This window comes from Nematolebias whitei, chromosome 16 (assembly GCF_014905685.2).
Source record: "Nematolebias whitei isolate Nwh7 chromosome 16, NemWhi1, whole genome shotgun sequence".
In the NCBI taxonomy this organism is placed as follows: Eukaryota; Metazoa; Chordata; class Actinopteri; order Cyprinodontiformes; family Rivulidae; genus Nematolebias; species Nematolebias whitei.
The window spans coordinates 14,650,798-14,669,154 of NC_056513.1; the positions used below are offsets into that span (position 1 = coordinate 14,650,798).

Consider the following 18,357-nt stretch of genomic DNA (forward strand, 5'->3'; position numbering starts at 1 on the left):
CTTTTTTACATGTCGACCGTTTAGGCTCTGGTACTACCTTGCTTTGCTGCACAAAGAGGCATCAGGGGTGGGTTTGCTTTGACCCCCACTTTCGCTGCTTAGGTCTTGTCAGAAATTGCACCGAGGTGATCAGAAGACGTCTCGATTCCCAGACTGAGGTGTCTTGTGAAAGAGCCCAAAGAGACTACTATCTCCACATGCCGTTCTGTTTTTATTTTTAATTACAGAATAAAATATTAAAATAAAACTATAAATGAAACAGAAGAATGTAAAATTAGTACAAATAAAATAAAAAACAATAACAATTAATTCATTTTAAATGCTGCATTCAGGTAAAAATAAATATAAAATAAGAATAGATTTTTTTTTAAATTGTCACCTGATTTGGGATTTAATCCAATTTGATGTGACCAAGTTGAAAAATACTTATGTAGTTTAAAATAACAAAGTCCATGCTCAATAATCCAGGTATACAATCCAACATTTTTCAGTCAGGTCATCTGGACAGTTTCTTTTTTTGTGCTGAAACGTTTCGCCTTCGATCCGGAAGGCTTCATCAGTCAAGGAAACGCACAACACAAAACTGATTCTTCCCCAACAGCTTACTCCAAAGTGGAACAAACCAGTTATGTTGGTGCTAAGATGGTCTCTTTGTCACGCCCCCTTCTCCATTGCCAGCCCTCTTCCTTGTTGACAGTCGTGTCAAACTGTGTCAAAAGTGTCAAAGTCTTTGACTTTGTTGTTTTCAACCAGTTGTTCAAACTGTTCAAACCGTTGAAAAGTAGCTTAAAAGGCAGATAGAAGATTAAATTACCAGAAGGAAGTGGAGAGAGCACCGTTTCGCAGAATTAGGCTGAAAAAAGTTGAAATGAGTGCAAAAAATGTGGAATTAGCTGAAAAATCTTAAATTAGCATAAAAACAGTTATATAATAGTTGAAATAGTAGACAAAGCTGTAACTTGCAGAAATAAGCTGAAAGAAGCACAAAATGTTGTAGTTAACAGAAATAATATGAAAGGAGCACAAAACAGCTGAAATTAGCTGGAATAAAAGTTAAAATTTGCACAGGGAAGCTGAAAGAAGCTGAAGCAGAACAAAATGTGAAAGGAGCAGTAAAAGGTTGTAAACAGATCTAAAGATTTGAAGGATGTAAGAGAAAAAAGTGGGAAAAAGGCTAAATATTTCAAAAAGCTAAAGTTGCACCAATACCAAAAATCATAGTAGGGTTGTCCTGAAAGAGCTGAATGTTTTGATTTATGATTTGTTGAAATAGCACAAAAATTGTAGAACGAGAAAGTTGCTGAAAAACCTACAGAAGAAAAATGGTTTACAATAGTGTGAATGCTTCATAAACATTCACACAGTAAGGGCATTTGTTGATCTGTAGTCCATTCTTAATAGATATTAACTAAAATTATCAGTATGTTCTGTTTACTGTTTTACTTGAAGGCTGTAGTGTTGAGGACTTTTAAACTTCTTTTAAAGTTTTGGGTCAGGTAATGATTTCCATGTTAACACTGAAGGTTGATTTACCTTAAGCCCATAAACGTAGAAGTATTTTCAGTATAAAAGTAGATATCAGTACTTGAACTTGTGTTTGTATGCACACGACAGTCTCCAGATGAGTTCAAGCAGCAATTGTTAGTAAAAGTTTACAAAAAGGAAAAAATAAAATCCATTTTGGAGCAATTCTGCTCGAGGATCTGAAGATATAAAGATATTAACAAATCAATATATATATATATATATATATATATACATATTTAGATTTTGTCCAATTGGTACAGATATTTTTATGAATCTTCTGCGTATTAGTGCTAACATTTACAGCCTCTAAAACTCACAGTTCTTTAAAACTACCATAGCCTGATTTATTGTTTAAAACCTAAAATAACATAGCCTAAATTTATACAACTGTTTTTGAAAGACTAATTGTTGGAACATAAAATAAAAGACATACTATGCTATTTGTTGCAAGTCATTAGTTTGAAACATTTGAATGCATTAAGCAGCTGTATAAACTCTAGAAGGATGAATGTAAAAATGTTTTGTTGCGTCTACTAATGGAAGTCAGAGGAAAGAACAAAAAAGGTCGAATAAAAATATTTGCAGAAACTCATCGTGAGATTTGTTGTGACAGGTTGAAAAGACTAGACTTTTGTCGTTTCCCCTGCTTGTTGTGAAAATGTGTGCGTTTGCTCAAGAACAGCATAAATGTTTATATGTTTGTGTGTTTGTTTATCGACGGTATATATGTTTGTGTGTTGTTCGCTTGGTCTATAAGACGATTTTCTGTCCTTGTGGTTTCTGTGTGTGCACACTTCACAGCAGATGGGATTCCTCCCGTTGGCAGCAACATCCTGCTTACAACAAACAGCACCACATGTATACACTACACCCTGGGGGTCAGTGACAGGAGAGGGGGAGTGGAGGGAGGCTGGTGGGAAAGAAGGGAAAAGAGAGGGAATGATGGTGGGATGAAAGTAACAAATCTACATCTCAGTTTTACTTTGTGTGCATTCTTGATATTTGCTAAGGATTATGTTTGGTGGGCATGAAACATACTCCATCCACTGCAACAGCTATTTCCTGTTTTTTAAACTCCCCTTCTTTCTCTGTTGAGGCCATCATATATGTTTCTCCCCTTTTTATTTTTTGGTTTCACTCCAAACCTCGCAGACACTTCCCAAAATCTGCCTTTCTCCTCAGGTTAGTCTAGCATATGCCTACGAGACCAAGGATGCGCTGTGCCTGGTGTTGACCCTAATGAACGGTGGGGATTTAAAGTTCCACATCTACAACATGGGAAACTCGGGCTTCGACGAGCAAAGGGCCATTTTCTACGCCGCAGAGATCTGCTGTGGGCTTGAGGATCTGCACCGCGAGAGGATAGTGTACAGGTGAGCTAACACGACGGTCAGAGAAGTTATACACTGAGATTTAAGCCTCTTTTAAAAACAATTATCTTTTGATGTTGGCATGTTTTTGTGTGCAAGATGATGGGATGTAAATGAGCACTACACTGATTTTACACATTAATATCTGTGGACTTCTAATTATACCAGTAATCAAAAACTAGAGAAATTGCATTTCCTCCGAAGATGCAGTGTGAATGCTTATTGCTGAAGAACTTGCTGAAAAACAGCTGCAATTAGCTAAAAACATGCTGAAATGTAGCTGAAATTGAAGAACAAGCCTAAGTTAGTAGAAGAAAGTGGAAAAACCATATTTGCTGAATTTGGTTTAAATAAGTAGAAATGAGCACAAAAATTAGTAAATTTGCTAAAAACAAACAAACTGAAATTACAAAAAAAAAATAGCTGAAAAGGCAGAAAGAAGCTTAATTTACCAGAAGGAAGTGGATAGAGAGCATAATTTTGCCCAATTAGGCTGAAAAAGCCAAAATGAGCACAAAAAGTGGAAATGATCTGAAATAAGCAGAAATAAAAAAAAACATAGCTGAATAGTAGCTAAAAAAATCAGAAAGAAGCTTACATTATCAGAAGGAAGTAGAGAGAGCACATTTTTGCGGAATTTGACTGAAAAAAGTTTGAGTGCAAAAAATGTGGTTAGCCGAAAAAGCTCAAATTATAAAAACAGCTAGATAGTAGCTGAAATGGCGGAAAAAGTTTAAACTTGCAGAAAAAAGGTGAAAGGAGGATAATAAGCTAAAATTAGCAGAAAGAAGATAGAAGAAGCCCAATCATTTCATAGTTTGTAGAATAAAGCAGGAAGGAGTGCAAAACAGCTGAACTTAGCTGAATTAATTTTTTAATTTGCAGAAGGAAGCTGAAAAAATCTGAAGCAGAACAAAATGTGAAAGGAGCAGTAAAAGATTGTAAACAGATCCAAAGATTTGAAAGATGTAAAATGTGCTCAATTCATTTTCTATGAGATAAAAAGTGACAGAAAAGGCCAAATATTTCAAAAATCTAAAGGTGCACAATACCAAACATCATAGCACTCCTGAACGAGCTGAACATTTTGATATATGATCTGTTGAAATAGCACAAAAATTGGGGAACAAGAAAAATGTTGAAAAATATATGGAAAAATGGATCACAATAGTGTGAATGCTTCATAAACATTCACACAACTAGAGAATCTGCATTTTCTGTAAAAGGAAAAAAAATCATTGTGAATAACTGAGTCTTGAAGGAATGCTAAGATTTGCTGAAGTTAATACTGAGTTGTTAAAGTAAAAACATTTAAAACAGAAGCTAAAATGACCACAACAAAGATTAAAATCAGCAAAACAAAGGCTAAAATGAGTATAGCACAAGCTACAATCTAAAAACGGTTGGAAAAATGTAAAAGACTAAAAGCAGAAGAGCAAAAACTAGACACTAAAATCAGCAAAACAGTAACAAAAAACAGCAGAACATTTGCTAAAGAGAAAACTACCCCGTACTTAAAACGGTACTCAAAACTGATGTTAGAAAAGTTTTAGCTATAAATAGCCAAACAAATTCTAATTTTAGACTAACAAAACTGTAGCTAAAATCTAAAATGAGCTAAACTGTAGCTACAAGTAGCACAAGAAGACCCAAATAGAGCTACTATAATAATAATAATAATAATAATATAATACTATATTAAAGCAGATTTCAGATAGATCGGCCTCAATGTATTTCTAAGGGGATTTTTTTAATTTATATAAATATTACCAATATAAACATTTGTCAAGGAGTTTATTAAGTTTTATTTTAATTACCTATAATTTCAGAAGTACTTTCTAATTTATTATGTTTTTTGCAGAGACCTGAAGCCTGAAAATATCCTTTTGGATGACCGTGGTAAGTCTTTTTATTTATGTTTACTGTAGCCATTTTCAGAGCAGAATTGCTTCATATAATTTAAAACACAAGAAAAACTAGTTGTTTTCTTAATCAAAAATTTTCCCTCGTTACTTTTTTGATTCTCATAACTTGTTTATTTTGTGTGCAAGTGGTTTTCTATCCAAGTTGCAAACAAGTGCATATGTAAATGTAAATATTCATCATTATTTATTAAATAATCTGCGGGTCTTGTTTAGGACACATCAGAATTTCTGACTTGGGCCTTGCTGTTCAAATCCCTGAAGGGGATACGATACGAGGGAGAGTGGGGACCGTTGGATACATGGGTGAGATCTTTTGTCTTTCCTTCTTGTCCTTTTTTTTTTTTTTTTATCAGGATATTTATCCTATTTAAAAAAAAATATTCCAAGCATTTCCTGAACAGCAAAACAAAATACTCTGATTCTCATCTCGCTTTTCCTCAGCGAAGTTTTGAAACAAATTTCATGTTTTCCTCTCGTTGCTTCTCGTCTCCACATCAGCTCCGGAGGTTATCCAGAATGAGAGCTACACCTTTAGCCCAGACTGGTGGGGGCTGGGCTGTCTGGTCTTTGAGATGATCCAAGGCCAGTCGCCCTTCCGCAAGCGCAAAGAGCGAGTCAAGCGGGAAGAGGTGGACAGACGAGTGCGAGAAGACCAGGAGGAGTACTCCGATAAATTCTCAGAGGAGGCAAAGGACATCTGCAGACAGGTGAGAGAGACGAAACTGACGATACTTGTGTCCAAAACAAAGTGTATAAATTAATTGTAGTTTATACCAGTGGTTCCCAGCCCTGGTCCTTGAGGAACACCATCCTGCATGTTTTAGTTGTTTCTCTGCTTTGACACACCTGATTTAAATGAATTGGTGCTTAATAGGCATTGGCAGAACTTCAGGAAGTAATAAAATAACTGAATCAGGTGTGTTGGAGCAGAGAAACAACTCAAACATGCCTGATGGCGTTCCTCATGGACCAGAGTTGGGAACCACTGGTTTATACTTCTGCACCGCTCTGCACAGAGATCAGCTGATCAGCTGCAGCAGGAAGTTTATCTTGCAGTAAGGGCTGCACCGAGGCACAGGAGGAAGCTTTTTCTACAGTTATGGGCTGCACAAAGGAGCAGCAGGTGCTAAATAATTTAAAATAATTTATTTTAAATAAAAATTCCATGCCACTCGTGCGCTCATCCATCAATCAGCCAATTGTGTGTCATGTCCAGTCATATTTTGAAAAAACCGCGGTAGAGCAAATCCGCGAATAAACAAACTGTGAAGTAGTGAGGGACCACTGTACTCTCAGAAAATAATAAATATTCATGTTCAACAGACTGACTTTTGGTCTTGACTTGATTCAGTCACCACAGCTAATCCACATTAGCCAACACGTCGGCCATAAATGGTTATAACTCAGTCCGTTTCACAGATACTGAGCTAAAACTTGGTGTGGTGGTAGCTGAGCATGATCCTCAACATGTACTCTGAGGGATAACACACCAGACATGCATCATGTCATTTACAAGGTGCAATCAATCAACTACAAGTCTGTCATTTCTCGTCATGAGAGGAGCTTAGTCTTAAACTCCTGCATGAAAGGTGGCGGGCGATATGCATTCCTTGAAGGAAAGCTAAGCTTTTCATTTGGTTTGAGTTTATGAACTTGAATGAATGAAGGATGACTATGGTACTTACAAATTTTATCAATGGTTTTTATAAAATGAGGGACTCCACAAAATCAATTTAGAATTGTTAGTACTGGTAGTTACCCAACAACAAAAAAAAATGTTTCTTAAACAGACTTTCTTTTGTGCTCTCTTTTAACAAGAAACATACCGAGCCATAAATTATTTGCCCGGGTCCACTGGACAGATGTTTTGAAGGTTCTGATGTTTAAATCTTTTCTTTCCGTCCTCCTGCTGCGTCTCAGCTCCTGGCCAAGGACCCCAAGGAGAGGCTGGGTTGTCGGGGCTCCGGGGCCACAGAGGTCAAGCAGCACCCCATCTTCAGAAACGTCAACTTCAAACGGCTAGAGGCCAACATGTTGGATCCTCCCTTCATCCCAGATGTAAGAGAGCCCCTTCCTCACACACACACACACAATCCCCAAACAGACACACTACATTCAGCTTTTCAGTCCTGCAGATGAGTGTGCAGGAAATGCCATTGTCGACTAAACAAGCACACGTTTCTCACCGCACTAGCAAGTGGGTTTGGTGTGAAGTGGAAATGTAACATTATTGTCGCCTGTTTAGACGCTTGGTTTTTATTAGAATCCTCTGCATTGCCTCCAACAGTATTTTGATGAATAAAAATAGTTGATTCATGAGGTTATACAGTATAAATTGAGTTCAGCTAAATCTAAAAGTCTTCAAGCTTTTATTTTGTGTTGTGTTTTTGCGCTGCGGGGGTCATCCGAGGTGTTCACGGGGGAAGCTGTCACGTTCTTGTCAAAATGGGGAGGGGGACTGACGTGAGAGCTTAAATCAATACTTGAAAGTAGATTGTGTTATCGGTGCTTCTATTTTTATTCTGTTTAGTAGCTGAAGAACAACAGAGCAGCCTTTTGGTCACGTTACTCAAATAGCCGTCTCGATTTTAAACGTTTCAGGTTTCCCCGAACTGTCTGAACACTTTTTTTTTTTTTCCAATTCTGGATTTCCCCCCTCATTTATTCTTATTTTGCTTTATTTCCCTCTTTCTGCATGTCTCTCAGCCTCGAGCCGTGTACTGTAAAGACGTCCTGGACATCGAGCAGTTCTCCACAGTCAAAGGTGTGAACCTTGACCCGACAGATGATGACTTCTACCACAAGTTTGTCACAGGCAGTGTCTCCATCCCGTGGCAGAACGAGGTACTGTGTGCAGCACTCCCGTATAATGCCTACGTAAATTACTTCTTTAAGGATTAATGTCCATCTGGTGGGCTAAGAGATATTTTGCTAACAGACAAACAGCTGATTCCAACAGTTAAGGCTAAAATTTTAAGCAAAGATCTCTCACACTAGGAGGCTATTTTGTTAATGACTCTTAGCTGATGCCACATCAGATTTTAGCTTCATAGTTGTTAAATTTTTGGTGTTTTAGCCTTTTTTTTTCTCTAAGGCTAGTTAGCTGTGTCGGCCATCTTGATTTAGGTTGGCTACAAAGGGCAATGAATTGTAGAGGTTCATCCTGTGATCATTTCCTGAAAGTTCATAAAAATCCATCCTCATGGGATATTTTGCTAACAAAGTTGGCTCCAAATATTTTAAGAATTTTTTTATGCAACCTGTTAGCCAGAAAGGGTCAGTCTCATTTACTATCGCACTAAATATTAAGTCAATATCTGCTCAGTTGACTGAATACTAGCCTTGTTTAAGGTCATTTAGCGGCAGCAGCCATCTTGAATGTACTCTACAAGTTAAACAGTTGTAGATGTATGTGCACTGATTACTTGCTGAAAGTTTTACTAAAGTTTGTCCAGTGGTTCCAGAGATAGTGTAGTAGCTGACAGACAAACACAGAAACAGCCACGCTTTTATTCGCCAAAAACGCCCGAGAGTTGAATTACGGAGGGGAATTTCTAATTCGTGCTCTTCTTTGTAGATGATTGAGATGGAGTGCTTCAAAGAAATCAACATCTATGAGACAGACGGGATGCTGTGCCCAGACCTGGACATGAACCGGCCAAATCCTCCTCCAAAGAGAGGCTTCTTCTACCGCCTGTTCAGAAGAGAGGCAAGTGCTAGTTCTCCAGCAACTGTCCGAGGGGGTGGGGGCTAAGGTACTTCCTGTTTTCCTTCTTTACTGTCTTCTCTTTTTATTCTCCTCTGGCCTTGTCCAAACTCAGCATGTGAAATGAGAATTTGTCACGTGGAATCAGAAGGTTCCTTTTTGCTCTGCTTTGACTTTGAATAAGGCCTTTTTTCTGTCTTCTGGGGCTGAACAACCAACCCTTGTTGATACTTTCCTGTCTTTGTTACTTTTCCACACTAGTCATGTTTTCTTGTGGGAAGCTGATCTTGCGATATCAGGAAAACTGATTCATAAGCTTAAAAAAAAGAAACAACCTCAGCAATGATAGCAGTAGTGACAACTGTCACTATTCAGATTACTTTACTTAAATCTCAAGTTTTTTAAATGCTCTTTTAAACCTTTATCCCTCTTGCTCCCCGAGTTAGATTTTCCTAATATCTTTTTGAACGCTGGCTCATGAGAAGCCTTGGAGTTGATACGGCACACTGTGCTCTCAGTAATCAGCTGAAAAACAGATGTTTTAACTGTACACCTCTGATTTATCGTACAGTGTCTCCCATCGTTCCATGAGTCTGTCTTTTGAGTTGGATAACTTGAAAAATAAATGAGGAACCGACTTCCACTTTGGTGTGTGGCTGCATCTAGGCATAAGAAAGGTCATTATAGAAAATTGGGTTGACGAGTCAAAATCCAAGGTGGCAACCAACACCATATATACACTACATTGGCAAAAGTATTCACTCACCTGCCTTGACATATGAGCTTAAGTGACATCCCCATTCCTAATCCATAGGGTTCAATATGACGTTGGTCCACCCTTTGCAGCTAGAACAGCTTCAACTCTTCTGGGAAGGCTGTCCACAAGAGTGTGTTTATGGGGATTTTTGAACATTCTTCCAGAAGCGCCTTTGTGAGGTCACATACTGATGTTGGACGAGAAGGCCTGGCTCTCAGTCTCCACCCTAATTCATCCCAAAGATGCTCTATCGGGTTGAGGTCAGGACTCTGTGCAGGCCAGTCAAGTACATCCACGCCAGACTCTGCCATCCATGTCTTTATGGGCCTTGCTTTGTGCACTGGTGCACAGTCATGTTGGAAGAGGAAGGGGCCAGATCCAAACTGTTCCCACAAAGTTGAGAGCATGGAATTGTCCAAACTGTCTTGGTATGCTGAAGCAGTCAGAGTTCATTTCACTGGAACTAAGGGGCCAAGCCCAGCTCCTGAAAACAACCCCACACCTTAATCCCCCCTCCACCAAACTTTACACTTGGCACAATGCAGTCAGACAAGTACCGTTCTCCTGGCAACCGCCAAACCCAGACTCGTCCATCAGATTGCCAGATGGAGACGTGTGATTTGTCACTCCAGAGAACGCGCCTCCACTGCTCTAGAGTCCAGTGGCGGCGTGTTTTACACCACTGCATCCGACGCTTTGCATTGCACTTGGTGATGTATGGCTTGGATGCAGCTACTCGACCATGGAAACCCATTCCATGAAGTTCTCTGTGCACTGTTCTTGAGCTAATCTGAAGGCCACATGAAGTTTGGAGATCTGTAGTGATTGACTCTGCAGAAAGTTGGTGACCTCTTCGCACTATGTGCTTCAGCATTCACTGATCCCGCTCCGTCAGTTTACGTGGCCTACCACTTCGTGGCTGAGTTGCTGTCATTCCCAAACACTTCCATTTTCTTATAACACAGCTGATAGTCGACTGTGGAATATTTAGGAGCGAGGAAATTTCACGACTGGGTTTGTTGCATAGGTGGCATCCTACCAGCTCCATGCTGGAATTCACTGAGTTCCCGAGAGCGACCCATTCTTTCACAAATGTTTGTAAAAAACAGTCTGCATGCATAGCTGCTTCTTTTTATACACCTGTGGCCATGGAAGTGATTGGAACACCTGATTCTGATCATTTGGATGGGTGAGCAAATACTTTTGGCAAGGTAGTGTATATGTAAACTGGCCACTCCAATCATTTGAGGAAACAATGCTTTCTATGTGTAACAAGGTTGAGTCAGGACCTCTGGATGGATTCTTGTTTGTGGAAATGTTTCGTCTTTTATCCAAAATACTTCTTCAGTCCAAGATCTTGTAACAAGCTCAGTCTTATAAACCGCTTGTATCTGACTCAACCTTGTTAGAAATGACAGCTCTAACAGAGACTAGAGATTGACCAGTTCACCCCTTCTTAAACTGCTTACATACTTACATACAAAGTACTTACATGCACAAATATACGGCCAACTGACCTTTAGCCCATCGCCCAGCCCCAATGTCCAAATGCCAAAAGTATCAAGGATGTCGGAGGTGTGAAGTGTGCAAGCGGGTTTTGCTGTTTCAGCTTTGGCATCTTTCCCAGCTGCAGTGAGGCGGTAACGAGTCAACACATCCAGACATTTATTCATTCAACCTTTATTTAAACAGGTTAATCCCATTGAGCCTCGGTGACTCATTTACCTGATAGACCATGACAGACCTGTGTTTAGTAATTTAGTATTTGCTAAAACCTTTGTGGAGTGGTGGGCGACGCTGTTTGGGCGGGATCAGGGCACCCCCTGTGGATGATGCCAGGGGGAACGCAGATTATTAAAAAAAAAAAAAAAGTTTAATCGTTTGGCATTTTTGAACATTTCCGTAAAACTGTAAACTGGGCAGTGTTGCAGAACCGAGCTTAAGGTCGACCCAGCAAGGAGACGGGACAGCAGCTGTGAGAGGACTGCGTGATGAAACTTTGCTCTTTCGTTTTTGACTTTCTCGCAGATTTGTCTTAAGAGTGGTTACAGCGACGACGAGATCGAAGAGCCTTCGAGACTTTAAACCACTCCCCTCCGCCCGCACCCCTCCGCCGCTGATCTTCACCACAAACTCCAACCGAGCGAGAAACTTAGGAACTCAGTGAATGTCGACCTGTATTTATGAGCTGTATTAAAAGTGTATTATAACTAAAGAAAAAAGTATGAGTTTAAAGATTTTGTACATTTGCACTTGAATTTATGTCTAGATGTATATTTTCACTAAAGGTTGTATTGTACAAAAAGCCATAAAAGTACCACTTGAATGCATACATGATGTTTTTACATCCTTTTGAATCTTTTTCATTTGGAATGGGTATGGATAAGGTGTACTAAGGAGTTTATTTTAAGAAGCACAGCACCAGTCATCTTTTTTTAAAGTTTTTTTTATTTTTTCTCCATGTAGCATAAAGCTTTCTTTCTTTTCTTCACATGTGCCGTATGTTTTGTCAGCGATTTAGCCAGCATCATGTGTTTTAGCTTCATTTGATCCCAAACTCACACTTTGTCTCCAAATACCCCAAGGCTCAAGTAATTCCTTAAACATGTAGGTCCAAAAGTTCGGGAAAGAATCTCTAACTCAGTTCGACTTTGCTGCTGATGCTGCTTCAGCTTTCCCCAGATGTTGTCCAGATGTTTTTCATGGGAACTGGTCGGCTCAAACCGTTGTTTTACCCTGAACTGAATGGCAGGTGTAGTGAACAGTCTGCTTGGTTTCAATTCATCCTGGCTGAGATACTTTTTCTCAACATGGGCAACTATTCTATAAAACACAAAAGCAAACACTCGAGAGGCCCCTTGTCTGTCTCACAACTTGTGATCCATCATTTCTAGAACTTCGTACCCATTTCCTGAGCTGCAACAGATGTGGAAAATAAATTCTAGGATGCCTGACGGCGTTTTCAATGTGAGCGCAGCTGCTTTTTTTGTTTGTTCAGCTGGGATATGTTTGTGCTTTTATTTTGATAGTATACTCTTACAATCTGTTTTGTAATGGCATGGTTTATACACGGACCCAAAATAGTTTTCCTTGAATTCCTTTAGTAATTTACCGATCTTGGTTGTTTTTGTTGTTGTTTTTTTTTCCAGACTGCCTCAAACTTATCAACAACAAAATGTTACAATATCCTAATAAATGACCCTTTTAAAGGGTTTAATAATGGTTTATGAATTTGTAAACATTTTTAAAAACTTTTTTTAAACCGTTTTCAAAGCAGGTTCACTATTTGACTAGCTCAAGTATTGTACTTTTATTCATTCAGGAAAATGTCATTTATTGCTCGCTGCTTTCATTTTTAATAACTTTTTTTGTCCAAAACAAACTTTATCTACAGTCACTCAAAATGCACATGCCGGTAACTTGCTGGCAAATGTTTGACACCTTAAATTAGGGATGCACGATATTATCGGCATGGTATCGATTTTGGCCAATATTAACGATAAAGTTAAATATCAGACATCGGCCATTCCATCAAAGTAACTCACCGATGTTATGACATCACGTGCGCCATTGAGTTTAGATTTGTGAAAATTTACTAATTTGCATTGTTCGAGTGTTGCCTTTGTGTTAGAGAGAGTAAATGTCATGAATAACTTTGATATTAAACCTAATCCAAGTTGAAGTGTTGCATCATTTTCAGCCCACTTTTTGGCATCTGCATTTGGTAGCAGGTCAAATTGACAAAGATCATGCAGAATAATGTAGTATTTTAATTCCACAGCAGAGAAAGCTATTTAGTCTCTGTAAGTAGGTCTAGGGGAAAAATTTCGGTATTTATATCGGTTATTGGCCAAATAAGTTTTAACATATCGACTTATCCGATATCGGCCGAAAATCCCATAGTGTGCATCCCTACCTTAAATCTAAGTTCTGAACAAATGAATAAAAGCTCAGTACTTGATTTTGCCCAATATTGAGCCAGCTTCAACGTATGAACGTTTTATAAATGAATAATGCTTTATAACATGTTTAATTACTCATGAAGAACCATATTTAAAGCATTAATAAACATTTATAAAGGAGCCCGTATTAGGAAATGTTAAAGTTTTTGAAGCACATGATCTAGTTAATGAAACTAAAATACAGCTAAGATTTTAGATTTTATAAAATGCAGTTATGTCACTTTATCTCAGCTGTCGGTAGTTCTTAAGTACCGGTACTGCCTTTTTGGCCCAATAATTGATCAGAGGCAGCACAATACAGAAAAGTCTATTAAATCATTTGGCTTTAGTTAAATTTGTAATAAAACACTGTTTTTGGTAATAACTTTCACCTTAAAAACTCCATTCACATCATTTGTTGCTTGCTTATTGGAATGACAGATAAACTGTGAGTTCAGACACAAAAATTATAATTTTGTGTCCAGGATTGATAACTTCTTTCAATACAGAAGAAATTAGCCATTTTAAGTATTTAACCATGAACGAACTGTTTTTTTTCTATACATTATCATTTAAAATTTTAGATTTTGAGGCCGTTGCTATTTATTCCCTTCAGTTTTAAATGCTGTGAATACCTCACCTTGACATGTTCTGCATGTGTATATTCCACCACAAGCTTCAATCCATCTTGACCATTACTTCCAGTGGTGATAATTCTGTGCACTTCAGTCACATTAAAGACGATTTCAATTAGATAAAAATAAAAAATAAAATCCCCACAAGAAGGCATTTTATCTGTGCAGAAGGATTTGGGGACGTGAATATTATTTAGCTGAATTCCCATGTTTTCAGAGTCAGGATATGGTACGCTTATAGTTTCCATTAAAAAAAATAAATATATAGAGAAGCGGATTGTTCTGAAAGTTTGTCTCCTGTTGCACATTCCATTATCAGAAATCAATGTGTGCATCTAGCTGTTGCTGGCTTGTTACCGTACTTGGGTTTCTGTATCTTTGTAAAAAGAAAAATCTATATTTTGCTCTCAGGCACATTTTTAAGCAGATCTCACTTAGCATATGTAGATTTCTAGCCTTTTAGCTCTCTAGCCTCAAAAACCTTGTAAATGATGTATTTCTAACATGTAACTAAGCTAACACATGCTCATTCTCACAGGGAAAGTATACTGTGTCCACCACCCATTGCCTTTTGTCCTCGTTTTTATTGAGCTCTTCTCGTACAATCCAGACAGCAGTGAAGAAATCTTCTTCAGTCTCATTGCACTATGGTGTGTTTTGACAATGACTTTGGGAAGTGTCTTTTAACTATTTTATTTTTATTGTTTTTTTGTTTTGTTTTTTTGCCAATGATACCAAAAGCATCTTGAATCGCTAAATTGAAACTTTTGTCAACTTAGAATTTGCTCAAAAAAGACTGACAAGCCTTTATTCTGCGTGCCAAGTTAATTTCTGACATCTTGCCTTTTTGTTTTAACTTCCTAAACTGTCCGTCCACTAGTTGAAAGTCTCATGTAAAAAAAAAAAAAATCTTCAAACAACTCAACTGTTTTGAATGTTCGCACTAAGTGCATTGTATTGCCTGTTTAAAAAAAAAAAACAACTTTTTATTACTCAAGCATGTATCAGTTTGTAATACTTCAGGATCCCTGTATATGTAAAAGATGACCTTCTAGTGCAAACATATTTTACTGGTGTTTTGAGGACAACTTAATGGACGACAAGGCGACCAGTAGAGCTGGCCTGGTTTGGATAACACATTCCTGTTCTTTAACATGCTGCTGCCGAGCCGCCGCTTCAGAAATGGGGGGTGGTCTTCAACAGCAGCGCATAGATGTGGAAAATCCTCACTTCCATCACTTAAATATAATTTCGAGTTATAAACGAGTTCAGGGTAGGAGGCTCAGAAAAGTTTCATTTCTGTATATTTTCAATGAAGGGATGGCAAATTATTGGTATTCAGTCTAGGCCTTGAACTTTATTTTATTTTTTTCTTTTACAATCTGTACAGTCATATTGCTCAACCACTGCAGTCATTGTTAATTCTTGTACAAGTTGTATCACTGGTTGTTGTACCATATCTGACATTTGTAATTATGAAATAATACACTGCCATTTGTATTAAAAAAAGAAAAATTGTCTTGACTATTTTTATGGGCTGAAGATGAAGCAGTAATAATGTTTGTTCAGGTTCAAGTTTATGTTCATTCGCATCATGTGGTACATGAGGTGGAACGAAATTGTGTACTCAAAGTTCCAGTTGCACACAAAAATAGCAATAATTTAAAGTATAAAAATAAACTATATAAAGGTATAAGATACACGCTAAACAATACACTAAACACTAATAATTTAATATATTAAACAGCAGCCTGAACATGAGTCTGTAGTGAGTAGATGGGTATGAATGAATACAGCAGCATGATATCAGCAGCATCACAGATATGTCACAGATCTCCAATTAAATGGGCATTACAGTGATTTTCCTGGTTAGGTATTCATGAGTCTTAACAGCTTCAGGGTAGAAGCTGTTCCTCAGTCTAGTGGTTCTACACTTCATGTTCCTCAACCTCCTGCCTGAGGGAAGCGGAGCAAAAAGTGTGAGTGGGGTCCTTCATGATGCAGGTGGCCCTCTTCCTGCATCTGGAGGTGTAAATGTCTGTGATGGTGGGGAGACTGACTCCAACAGATTTCTGTGCAGCCTTCACCACTCTCTGCAAAGCTTTACTTTCTGCAGCTGTGCAGCCTCCACGCCACACGTTGATGCTGGAGCACAGGATGCTCTCCACTGCACACCTGTAGAAGGAGGTGAGGACTGAGCTTCCCAGACCAGCTCCTCTCAGCCGCCTGAGGAAGTAGAGCCTCTGATGAGCTTTTTTGATCAGGCTGGTGGTGGTGTTGCTCCAGCTGAGGTCATTCAGGTGCACACCTAAGTACTTGTAGCTGGAGACCACTTCCACCACAGATCCTGCTATGTTCGGTGCGGTAGGTGTTTATTAGGTGTTCTTTAAATTCAAAACTAGTTGGTGGTTATGGAAACTTTAAAATAAGAAATAGAGATAAAACAAGCTTTAACTCACTTTAACCTTGTTTCTGCGCTGGTTTTCTAAACATTTGTTTTTACAATACAAAACAAATGACGGGGTCTTCACAAAATAGTTGAACCTAGAGAAAACGACATGAATAACCCAAAATTACCTTAAAACAATTAAACTAGTTTGTTAACAAAAGTTTACATTGTTTGATTTGATGGACTGCCTGTCAGGATCTTTAATGGTTTGTCTCCACCAGTCATAGCTTTGTTTTTTGTGTTTGCATTTTGTTTGTGTTTGCGTGTTTTTGAGTTTGCATCATACATGTGTTTGCTGCGTGTTTTGCCGTTTGCTGCGCGTTTGCACCCGTCGGCCACCGTAATAGCTCGCCTGCACACATGAGCAGCACTCTGCTGACTGCTTGGTGTTTTACCGGCAATGGAGGAGGGGGCATGCCAAAGACACCATCTTAGCACCAACATAACTGGTTTGTTCCACTTTGGACTAAGCTGTTGGGGGAAGAATCAGTTTTGTTGTGTGCTTCCTTGACTTATGAAGCCTTTCGGATCTAAGGCGAAACATTTCAGAAAAAAAAAAAAAAACTGTCCAGATGACCTGACTGAAAAATGGAGCTAGGTTGTTGAGGGCTTTATTTAAACTAATCAGTTGAGTTCTGTTGTGACGCGTTGTCCCAAGCTGCTAAGAAATGTGAAGAAATCCACAGCTGCTCACCAACAGCATTAGGTAACTGAAACAACCCGATATCAACACAATTAAATTATGATTATAAATAGAAAACAGCATTTTTTTTTATTTTGAACAGATTGTAACCGTAAAACAAATAGTTTAATTTAGGAAATATACTTTCAGTTTAAAATGGAGCAGCAGGCACGGTGCAATGCAATGAAGGACAGTACTGTACAGTATATTACAACAAACATGACTTCAACTAATGGATATTTTTACAAAACGTTGCCTCAACTGTATATTTATGTATTACAAAATCTCAAAGTAGGCATTTTAAATAAACTAAAACAATATCTACCAATGTCTCTCACAGCCTGTTTAAATTCTGCTCAGTGTCTGAAACAACCAGCCGCTTTTTGTGCTCTGTCTACAGATTTATCCAGGTTTCCTTGTACAAAAACAGAAAACATGACTTGCAACGAAGGCATGAGGGAAAAATTAGATTTCTCTCCACAACTCCATTCTGAAACTTATTGATGGTGCCAGTTCGAGAGGAAACGAAACCAGATTACTTTCCAGTTTCAGCAGGTACTGTGCACCTGCACTCAGCTTAATAAATCTTTTGTTCAAATCGATAGATTAGCCTCTCTTAAGCCAATACAAAATACTTTTCTATGGGATTAGGCCTAACTGAACTGGTAAACTTGTTAATAAATTTAGTTTTTGTCCATGCCATCTCCACAGAGTTTGGACTCGGCAGATATTGGATAATTTTCCTGAATAAATAAATGACCAAATATAATATTTTTGTCTCTTTTACTCTTTATCTACTTTTAGGACTTGTGTGAAAATCGGATGATATTTGAGCTCATAATTATGCAGAAATATAGAAAATTCTTAAGGGTTCACAAACTTTCAAGCACCACTGCCTACATAAGCCTTAGTATTTTCAAAAATATAAATAAAGTTGCCTAAGCAACCAAAATATGAAAATGGACATGTTCTTTACAGGTTTTTATGACATTTCTGATTCAAAATTGCCTTTAAATGTTGCAAAACAACAGCACTTCCTATTATTTGGTTATGATGCCATCCAGATGGTGAAGGAGATGAGCAGGTTGAGCAGAAGCGTCAGCGGCGTCATGCAGTCCAGATACAACATGGAGCTCACTCCACACGCAGCAGTCAAATAGGTGCTCATCTTGCTGAACACAATCTTTCGGACAGTGGTGCAGAACTAAATGAAAGAAACAAACATTAGGTGACGTTGTAGTAAAGCACTGAAGTTCATGCTGGCATGAACTGATGCAAGATGGAGGTATTTGCTTAAAAATAAGTATAATTAATTTGAATTCAGTGAACTGAAAAAACAGTTTGTGTAAACGTACTCAAACGCTC

General features: G+C 38.3%; 2 protein-coding genes across 2 annotated transcripts in view; one reads left to right on the top strand and one right to left on the bottom strand.

Moving 5' to 3' along the window:
- The window catches only part of grk4 (G protein-coupled receptor kinase 4), a 72,928-nt gene extending 61,029 nt beyond the window's left edge, over positions 1-11,899 (top strand). Inside the window, exons 9-16 of the mRNA XM_037689713.1 lie at positions 2,710-2,900; positions 4,759-4,796; positions 5,036-5,125; positions 5,321-5,529; positions 6,743-6,880; positions 7,529-7,666; positions 8,400-8,531; positions 11,314-11,899. Of these exons, the coding sequence (XP_037545641.1) occupies positions 2,710-2,900; positions 4,759-4,796; positions 5,036-5,125; positions 5,321-5,529; positions 6,743-6,880; positions 7,529-7,666; positions 8,400-8,531; positions 11,314-11,370 (993 nt within the window). The 3' untranslated portion in view covers positions 11,371-11,899. The remainder of the gene's footprint in view (positions 1-2,709; positions 2,901-4,758; positions 4,797-5,035; positions 5,126-5,320; positions 5,530-6,742; positions 6,881-7,528; positions 7,667-8,399; positions 8,532-11,313) is intronic.
- A 6,075-nt stretch (positions 11,900-17,974) lies between these two features.
- Positions 17,975-18,357, bottom strand: part of lrata (lecithin retinol acyltransferase a) — a 1,530-nt gene continuing 1,147 nt past the window's right edge. Inside the window, exon 2 of the mRNA XM_037690288.1 lies at positions 17,975-18,196. Coding sequence (XP_037546216.1) covers positions 18,041-18,196 — 156 coding nt within the window. The 3' untranslated portion in view covers positions 17,975-18,040. The remainder of the gene's footprint in view (positions 18,197-18,357) is intronic.